Source organism: Lipotes vexillifer, unplaced genomic scaffold (genome assembly GCF_000442215.2).
Source record: "Lipotes vexillifer unplaced genomic scaffold, Lipotes_vexillifer_v1.1 scaffold1321, whole genome shotgun sequence".
In the NCBI taxonomy this organism is placed as follows: Eukaryota; Metazoa; Chordata; class Mammalia; order Artiodactyla; family Lipotidae; genus Lipotes; species Lipotes vexillifer.
This window is the reverse complement of record NW_006785943.1, coordinates 359,766-369,054: the sequence shown is the minus strand read 5'-3', so window position 1 is coordinate 369,054 and position 9,289 is coordinate 359,766. Positions and strand designations below refer to the sequence as shown.

General features: G+C 56.2%; 1 protein-coding gene across 3 annotated transcripts in view; it reads left to right on the top strand.

The window, feature by feature from the left end:
- Window positions 1-9,240, top strand: part of CTSH (cathepsin H) — a 28,705-nt gene extending 19,465 nt beyond the window's left edge. Inside the window, exons 8-13 of one of the 3 annotated variants that reach the window (XM_007458335.1) lie at window positions 2,102-2,183; window positions 3,452-3,520; window positions 6,289-6,395; window positions 8,206-8,331; window positions 9,056-9,155; window positions 9,191-9,239. In XM_007458335.1, the coding sequence (XP_007458397.1) occupies window positions 2,102-2,183; window positions 3,452-3,520; window positions 6,289-6,395; window positions 8,206-8,331; window positions 9,056-9,131 (460 nt within the window). In that variant the 3' untranslated portion in view covers window positions 9,132-9,155; window positions 9,191-9,239. Of the gene's footprint in view, window positions 1-2,101; window positions 2,184-3,451; window positions 3,521-6,288; window positions 6,396-8,205; window positions 8,332-9,055 lie in introns of all 3 variants that reach the window. The other 2 variants (XM_007458334.1, XM_007458336.1) reach the window with 2 other exon arrangements.
- Window positions 9,241-9,289: the final 49 nt, after the last annotated feature.

Here is a 9,289-nt window from a genome sequence, read left to right as displayed (position 1 = left end):
TGCGGCCCTGCCCTGGGGGGGGGGGGGGGGCCCAAAGCCCCTGCTCATTTCCCGGGGTCACTTTTGTCAGGCCTTGTACGGGCTGGGCACTGCCATAGCCTCTGCCCTCGGTGGGAGCAAAATCGGCCCCGCTTGTGGAGGGGGAAGGTCACCTCACACGCCCAAGGTCCCTCAGCTGGAACGGGCAGAGCTGTAATGCAAGCCCAGGCCTGGCTGGTTCCAAGATCCGTCCTTGTTCCCTGGTGTCACCCCGATTTCACCCCACAGCACACTTGGCCTCACCGGCCACCAAGGCCTCTGGGCGAGTGGCCGAAAGAATTAATAGAATGAGAAGCACATCATCCTCCAAAACCAAGATCCACACACAGGTGTCTGGTTGGCCTTTCCACAAGTTCTCTAAAGCTCTAGCCACCCCAGCTTGGCAGGCCGCGTCGAGGAGCTTTCCTGTAGGTGTGGTGCAGGGTTCAGGCATAAAGGCGGCGTCTCTGCTGGGCCTGCTTTCCTGGGCTTTTTTTTTCTTTTCTTTTTTTTTTTTTTTATTTTTTTGGCCATACCACATGGCTTGCGGGATCTTAGTGCCCCGACCAGGGATCAAACCTGAGTCCACAGCAGTGAAAGCACCGAGTCTTAACCACTGGACCGCCAGGGAATTCCCCCGGCCCACGGGTTCTTAGGGATTTACCCACGTTTCTCTGTGTCTCCAGCCCTCATCTCCTCACGTGCTCTGAGACCTTTCCTCGGGATGAGCGGCTTTCCCAGAACATACGTGTGTAAAGCCAGGCCCTCGTGCTCCCCTTTTTTTTTTCTTTTTTTTTTTTTTTTTTTTATTTTTTTGGCCATACCACATGGCTTGCGGGATCTTAGTGCCCCGACCAGGGATCAAACCTGAGTCCACAGCAGTGAAAGCACCGAGTCTTAACCACTGGACCGCCAGGGAATTCCCCCGGCCCACGGGTTCTTAGGGATTTACCCACGTTTCTCTGTGTCTCCAGCCCTCATCTCCTCACGTGCTCTGAGACCTTTCCTCGGGATGAGCGGCTTTCCCAGAACATACGTGTGTAAAGCCAGGCCCTCGTGCTCCCCTAGGGCACGCTCCCAGCCTCGCCTCCGCTCGCCTACCTGCGGCCCATCCCTCTCTCGGGCGAGTCCTGGGAAGGCCTGGTGCTCCACCTGCTCTGACAGAGCCAGCACGAGGGCCTCCACGCTCGGGCTGCGTCTGGGAGTCGGGGGCGAAGTCACGGCCTAGTTGCTGATCCACCATCATATCATGGTTAGCCTCATGGCTTTTTGGTCTCTTTCCTCTTTGCAACTTATAAACACCACCCATGACAAGTCTGAAAGGGCATCCTGAGGCCCCACCATTTTTCCGAGGGATCTGTTTGCTTTGGTTTACTTCATTTTTTCATTCATTCAGCAAGTACGACAGCACCTGCCCTGTATGTAGGCACGAGGGATACAGCAGCTGATGTTCTAGCTGTGCCGCAGGTGGGGTGGTGACAGATGCTCTGGACAAAACCCAGAAGGGACAGGAGATTGATGGGGAGTTGTGGCTGGATAGCTGTCGAGTCTTCTCTACTCCAGGAGGCAACACAAGGTGGAAGTTCCACCTTTGGAACCAGATCCTGGCTGTAGCTTTGGGGCCCTGGGCAAGTTGTTCAGCCTTTCTGAGCTTCAAGAAATAACAGCAGCTACCTCCCGGGGTTCTGAGGGGTTGGAAAGTCATGTTTGCAGAGTGCCTGCCCAGGCGGGGTCCAGTGGGCACGGCAGTGGCAACGACAGTCAGCTGGGCAGATCCTGTCGGGTCCTGTTCCTGACAGAGCGAGGGGCCTGGCTTCCAGAGGTCTCTGTCCCACGGAAGCACGTGTGGTTGGACCTTGCACCCTCCTCGATAGCCTCTTCTGAGTCTGTTGAGCTGTATCCTGAGGCCGGGCAAACAGGGTGGCATTGCTAGCCCCTCGGAGACTTCTCTGCCCCTGGGACATGCCCCAACCACGGCCTCCCAGCCCTGCCAAGGCAGACGTCTGGCAAGCTCCAGCCCCTGCAGGCCCCGCCTCCATCGGGGCCAGTCTCAGGTGGGCACAGCTGTGTATGCTTCTTGCAGGGGTCTCCCCAGCCAGGCCTTCGAGTACATCCGGTACAACAAAGGCATCATGGGTGAAGACACCTACCCCTACAAGGGCCAGGTAACTCTGGGCAGCCTGGGCTCCGTCTTGATCTGCAGCGCTCCCCGTCTCCATTCTTGTCCCAGCTTTGGAACACATCTCTTCCCCTGCACTCCCCTGGAGGACTCCCCACTTCCTCCTGGATTCTCAGAATTGTCTCTTGCAGCTCACTTTTTCCCCTCCTCTACTTGCCCAAGCCCCAGCTGTCAGCCAGCCGGGGGGCCTCTTACCGCCCTGTGTGTGGCAGCACCGTCAGGCTGCCCCGCCCTGCCATGAGTGCACCAGGACGCAGTCTACTGGCTTTTTCCCTCCCCGTTCGGGCGGACAGCACTCCTGGGCCCACACCCACTTTGTCCAGGGCCTCCGCTGCCATCACCTCAACCCCGCCTGTGCACGGCTGGGCACCTCGACTGTCCCACAAACCCGGGATTCCTCCTGTATCTCCCCTCTCAGCGATGGGAGGACCACCCTTCCCTAAAATGTCTTGGCAGCCAGTGGTCCGTTCTTGGGGCGGCCCCCTGACCCAGACCTAACCTCAGTCAGCCTTCTGACCATCCTAGACCTTATTGCATCTGCTCCTTTGGTCCATCCTGTGTCCCTGCCTGCACTCGGACCTTGGCTTCCCTTCACCCTAGATCACTGTGGGTGCCCTCTCCTTGCCCCACCCACTCACCCAGGGTCCGCCAGAGTGGCCTCTGAGACTCAGCTCTGACCACACCCTGCCTTGTTCAGAACTCTTCAAAGGCTCCTCCGGGTCTGCAAGAGAAACTCCAGACTCTTCGGCCTGCCTTTCGAGTCCTGCCCTCCCCCAACGTCGCGCAGATCTGTCTTCCCAGTCTTGGCTTTTATTTCACTCTCCCCTTCGTAAGCCTTCTGCTCCCACCCACCTACTTGCTGGTTCCTAAACGTCAGGTCCTGCCTTCTTGTCATCCTGACCGTCTCTCCCGCCTCAGAAGGGTTTGATCTTCCCTCTGTGTGTCCTCTGCGCCTGCCTCTTGCAGGTGAAGTTCCTTGGGCTGAGACCGGCCCCTTCCTCGTGCTCCCAGCAGGTGCCATGCGAGCCCACCTCTGCCAAAGCCAGCACAGGACCATTTCCTCCCACTAGACTGTGAGGTCCTCGAGGGCAAGGAGGCCTCTAGTTCTCTCATAAGTGACCTCATCACCCAGGCCCTGGGACCTGTAGCTTTTGCTTTATAAATGTTATCAAATTGCATAGGGGAGGCCTGAAGTCTCAGCCCGGCGCCGAGCATCCCTAACGTGCATTCCATGACCTTTGCCACCCTGAACAGGATGGTGACTGCAAGTTCCAGCCCAGTAAGGCCATTGCTTTTGTCAAGGATGTAGCCAACATCACAATGGTGAGTACCGATCCTTCTCTCGGATAGGGAATGTGTTCTGATCAGGAGGCCAGTCTCCACTGCCGTGAGATGGCCAATGGGCACTGCAGGGCAGCCTTTCCGAGGAGCACATCACTTTGATTCAGAAGTTGTGATTATCCTTGAATCTCAATCCCCATGACGGGGGCAGGATGGAAGACAGAAGGGGAAGAGCAAGAGACTAGCATTCGGGCACTCCGGTTCTGACCTGGGTCTGTACAGCTCTTCATCTTGTGTTTCAGCTTTCTTGTCTGTAAAATGAAAGCAGTAATCCCCATCCTACCAAAGAGGATGTGAGGGTGTGTGTGATATGCACAGAGTATGTGAATGCACAGACTATGAATGTGTGTCAGTCAGGATAAACCAGGTTATGCTGCAGGAACAGCTCCAAAATCTGGGTGGCTTAAAACAATCAGATTTTATGTCTCATTCGTGTGACATGTCCCTTGGTTTAAGCAGGGCTGTTCTCTGTGTCATTGGCTTCACTCCAGGACCCAGGCAGACGGAAAGAGGGGTAAATTATGCACTGGCTCTTAAAACCAAAACAAGTTACACAGCCACACCTAACCTCAAGTAGATGAGGAAGTCCATAACTTCAGTACAGTACAAACCATACTCTGTCCGAGAGGGAGCTGGAATAAGTGTGAACAGCCCTCGTGACTCCACTGTTTGCATGTTTGCAAGCATGGGCGAACATGCATAAAGAGTGAAAGAGTATTTCCACGGGTGTGTGTAGGTGTGACGTGTGCTGATGAGAGCAGTAGGCTGAGGGTGTGTGCCCACATATGTGTGCATAGATCACAAACGTGATGTCTGTGTAATGACAGTAGCTACCATTTAATTAAAGCATGTGCCACGCAGTCAGCAACAGTAATGAAATTTATGGAGTGCTGACAGGAGCTATACCAACCACTTAACATGTATTATCATGACAACCCTAGGAGATAAATGTCATTATCACCTTCATTTTATAGGTGAAGAAAGGTTCAGAGTGGTTAAGTAACATGCCCAAGGCCACAAAGCTAGAAGTGGAAGCTGGATTTGAATGGAAACCATGTCATTCCAAAATCTACACCCTGTATTTGGGATGTTTCTGACTATGGTAGATTTATCTTCAAACAAGAGCCAGTGGGCTTCCCTGGTGGTGCAGTGGTTGAGAGTCCACCTGCCAATGCAGGGGACACGGGATCGTGCCCCGGTCTGGGAAGATCCCACATGCCGCGGAGCGGCTGGGCCCGTGAGCCATGGCCACTGAGCCTGCGCGTCTGGAGCCTGTGCTCCGCAACGGGAGAGGCCACAGCAGTGAGAGGGCGTGTACCACGAAAAAAAACAAAAAACAAAACAAAAACCAAGAGCCATTTTCTCTTAGATACACTCACCAAGGGCTGACCGACTCTGGCCCATTCATATCCCATTAGGCAGTGAACCGGGAGCTCAAAGGTATCCCTTTTGCCTGGTGCCCAGGAGAGCCTTGCCCATGGCACCTGCAGGGCCCTAAGAGCAGGCCAGCACTGGCATCCGGTCCTCCTTGGCAGGGCCGAGGGATGGCCACAGGAACGGCTGGCCCCACGACATGCTCCACCTCTAGGTGAGCAGGCCTCCGTGCCTTCCTGGTCTCATCTGCCCTGACCTGTCTGTGCTCACAAGGCCTTTTCTGAGCACAGGGAAGGAAGCAGCTTGCTTATCAGACCGCCGTTTGCTCTTTGCAGCTGTGTCACTGCCTGCCCCTCCAGGGAGGTAGGACAGAGGAAGGGCTGGTGCCCCAGCCCCTCCAGCCTGACTCTCCGTCAGCAGAGCCCTGGCCTCAGCTCACCCTCATTTCAACTCCCTAAGTCTCCAGCCAGAGGAATGGCCTCCTTAGCTCACGCTAACCCAGTGGGTCCCAGCAGGGATGCTTTAAGAAATCCTGCTGCATGGGACCCACCCTGGAGATGCTGATGTAATTGTCTGGGGCGCAGCCTGGGCACTGGGATTTTGTAAAGCTCCCCCCGTGATTGCAACTGCTGCTCTCGCCCAGTCTCCGCAGCTCTGTTCCAAAGCCACAGCCTCCAGGAAGCCTCTAACTTCCTCATGCCACCTTCCCCATTGGACGGGGATGCATCCTCCTCGGGCGCACACACACACACTTCCACCACTGTCTGGGCCTTATCTGCTCATGGACTTCTAACCCCCGAGTTCTACCAAAAAAATCTCCTTAGACTGGCGTTGTGGGTGCAGGGGTTCCTGCAGGTGGGAGTGGGGGAGTCACACCCATCTCTGCACCCCCTGGAGCCCCTGGCCCATGGGAGGGCCTTGGAATGTGGCTGTGAGTGAGCGAGTGAATGAGTCCACGCTGTATACTGGGCCTGACCCGGAAGGGTGCAGGATTCCCTCGGAGCAGCGCAGGGAGGGGGAGAGAGATGAGCGCGCGGTCCAGCCCAGCAAAGCCGAGGGAGGTCACAGGGGAGCCAGGATTTGGGAGGAGGGGCCCACAAGCCAAATAGAAAACCCCAAGGATCCCGGCCATTCAGGCGCAAGAGGGCAGGGGCCCCCATACCAGCCCCCAATACCCAGGGCTTGGCTCTGCTGTAAGGAAGGGCAGCTTCCCCTTGGCGGCAGCTTTTTGACCTAAAACAGACTTCTCTTCCCTCCTCAGAATCATCGCTTTGAGCCTCTGTCCCCTACTTTGGGGCAAAGGGCCATATTTCACAAGTGGGGTGGGGAGGTGGCAGAGGCCACGTGTGTCCACCTGTCGGCCCCTCTGTCCACAGAACGACGAGGAGGCGATGGTGGAGGCGGTGGCCCTGTACAACCCTGTGAGCTTTGCCTTCGAGGTGACTGATGACTTTCTGATGTACAAAAAGGGTGTCTACTCCAGGTGAGCCGGGGAGGGGCTGGGGGGGGCATTTCACACCTTCCGCCAGTGCATCAGCCTGCAGCCCTGACGGTCAGGATCCACGGTCCCCAAGTGGGAGGTCTCGAGGCGGTCACGTGGCTGGTCAGGGCTGTGGTCCCGGTCCCCATTTGAGCCCAGAACTCACCCTTCCTCAGCAGAAGAGCTGCCTCTCGTGATGAAAACCTGTGTTCAGAAATTTGAAGATGTGAAATAGGAAATGGCTGCTCTCAGACACCAGAATCCCGTGCTGAATCCTCCACCGCAGGGTTTTTCAGGAAGCCCGAGTTCTCTTAACACTGGTGTCGTCTCACCCAGGCCTCTTGCCTGTTTTGCAATATGAGTTCGGCCACTTCCAGTAGCATCTCCTTCATGGCCTCCTGTCATCTGGCCATTCCTAAGTGCAGGTGTTCTCCAGGGCTTTCTCCTCAGCCCTCTGCCTTCTTCTCACACACTCCTTGAACTCCACGGCCAGCTGTTTGCTGGGAAATTCCAAGTCTCCATCCGCCAGCCTGGTCTCTGCCGGGCGTTAGACCCACAGATCCAAGGGCCTCGCCGCAGCATCAAGCTGGATGGCCCGTGGAAACCTGAGATCCTGCATGTTTCCGTCCCTCACCAGACGCTGCCCCATTAACACTGCTCAGAAGCGTGCTCTCCGCTCCCTCCCCGTGTCTCTGCCCACCGTTGCCTCCTTCCTGCTCTGTCCTTGTGCCCTCACCGCTGGTCCATCCTCCACTCAGAGCCAGAGGCAGCCTTCTGGAACACCCTTCTCGCCACACCAACTTCTCCATCCTCCAGCATCTCCCCACCATCCCGTGTCTTAGCTCAGCCGGGGAAACCCTCGTGATCTGGTCCTTCTTTCTCCAAGCTCATCTCCCGTCAAAGCCACCCGCGTCCTCCCTGTTCCACCCCGTGCCCCTGCCCCACTGAAGAGCTCATAGTTTTATGCGGGTCCCCTGCCTCCCCAGGGAAGCCTTGCCCCTGCCCCACCCCGTTCCCACCTGGTTGGATCCCCTCCCTCGGGCTCCTGTCAGCCCCCCAGCCGTCACAGCCCTCGGTCCACTGTATGGAAGTAGCCTCTCTGCCATCCTCCCTGCCGAAGGAGGCGTCCTAAATCCAGGAGCGGAGTTTTGCACGCTGCTGGTGTCTCGCACCTCGTCCCCGGGCCTGGCACATACCAACAACTCAGTTACACTTCGGCTCAGTGGTCACACGACCACTGCAGTTTGTCCTCTCGAAATTTTCAGAATTTCCTCATGAGAATTAGTTCGCTAGCTAAAATGAGAACCCTGTGTAATTGTCCCAAATACAAGGTAATCTTAAAATTACATACAGTGGCAACAAAGCAATGCCACGTGAAACTCCAGCCGGACACTGTTGCCCTCAGAAGGTGCAGCAGGCGGGCTGCTCTCTCCTTGTTATGCAAGAGGCATCGGAAAGCGTCAGGTGTCAGAGCTGGGCCAGCACCACGCTAAATCTCACTCCTTTGGGTGAGAAGAACCCAAGGGGCTGAAGAGAATACTTTTCTTTCCCTGTGACTAAACGAGAGTTAATTCACCACCTTAAATGCCTCCCAGTCCCTGCTTTGAGAAACCTTGCTCTAATTCACTTGTTGGATGTGATTGAATCACCTTTTTCTTTGGCTGTGCTGCACGGCAGGCCGGATCTTAGTTCCCCTACCAGGGATCCAACCCACGTCCCCTGCAGTGGAAGCACAGAGTCCTAACCCCTGGACCGCCACAGAAGCCCCACATATTTTCCATATTTTCAAGCCTCTTTCATTTTCATTTTCCAGTACTTCCTGTCATAAAACTCCAGATAAAGTAAACCACGCAGTCCTGGCTGTTGGGTATGGAGAAGAAAATGGGATACCCTATTGGATTGTGAAGAACTCTTGGGGTCCCCAGTGGGGAATGAAGGGGTAAGCAGCTTCCAGGTCCCATGTGCTGGGAGGGGGCGTGATTGCTCAGGTCTGGGGGCCCTCAGGGTGTGAAGATGTAACCCTCACACCCCCAAGAAGCCTCCAGAAGCCCCTCTCCCATCCTGGACCCCGGACTTTGATGACTCTGTGTCTGGAACAGGAGTCCATTTGGCTCAGGAGGTTCTATGACCACCACTAGGGAACAGTTCACAACACAGGATCCTGCTGGGACTAAGCCAGCGTCTGGGAGGGCCTGTGGGAGAGAAATCCAAGCACCAAGTTTACCCGATGGCTGACAGCCCCTCCTTCTAGAATGGGGCTGGAATCAGGTGGCCTGGGTACATACCTTGATGGGACTTTGTCCCTGTCTCTTCTCTCAGACTCCGTGTCCTCATCTGAAAAGGGGGTTTTCATCTGTCACCCGAGGGGTCCCAGTGGTGATTAAATAACTACGTGAGGGCCTAGGCAGGGCTAAGAACGGGGCCCTCAGCAAACTCTGGGACAAGTGAGGTATGGACAGAATAAGGAAGAGTTCAGGGTGCAGCCAGGTGGAGGGAAGGAGAAGTTACTCACAGGTCAGAGATTTCCTGGTGGTCAGATAAACCCAGTACTGCTGTTTGGTGAGTAAGTTCAGAGGGCCTGATCCCTGGAGTCAGACCTTGGTTCCAGAAGGGCCTGTGGAGAGGAAGCCGCCAGCCAGGCCTCAGCCCCTCCCTCTGTGCAGGTACTTCCTCATGGAGCGCGGGAAGAACATGTGCGGCCTGGCAGCCTGCGCCTCCTACCCCATCCCCCTGGTGTGAGCCGGGGCGGCGGCAGCAGCAGCAGTGACTGGTTGGTGGATGGAGGAAGGACCGGGCAGCCTGGGGCCTAAAACCCTGCCCTGGAGGAAGTGAGCAGTGGGAGACCCCCCCCCCCCCCCAGGGCCCCGAGCCGGGAACCCCAAAGAAAACACCGAGAA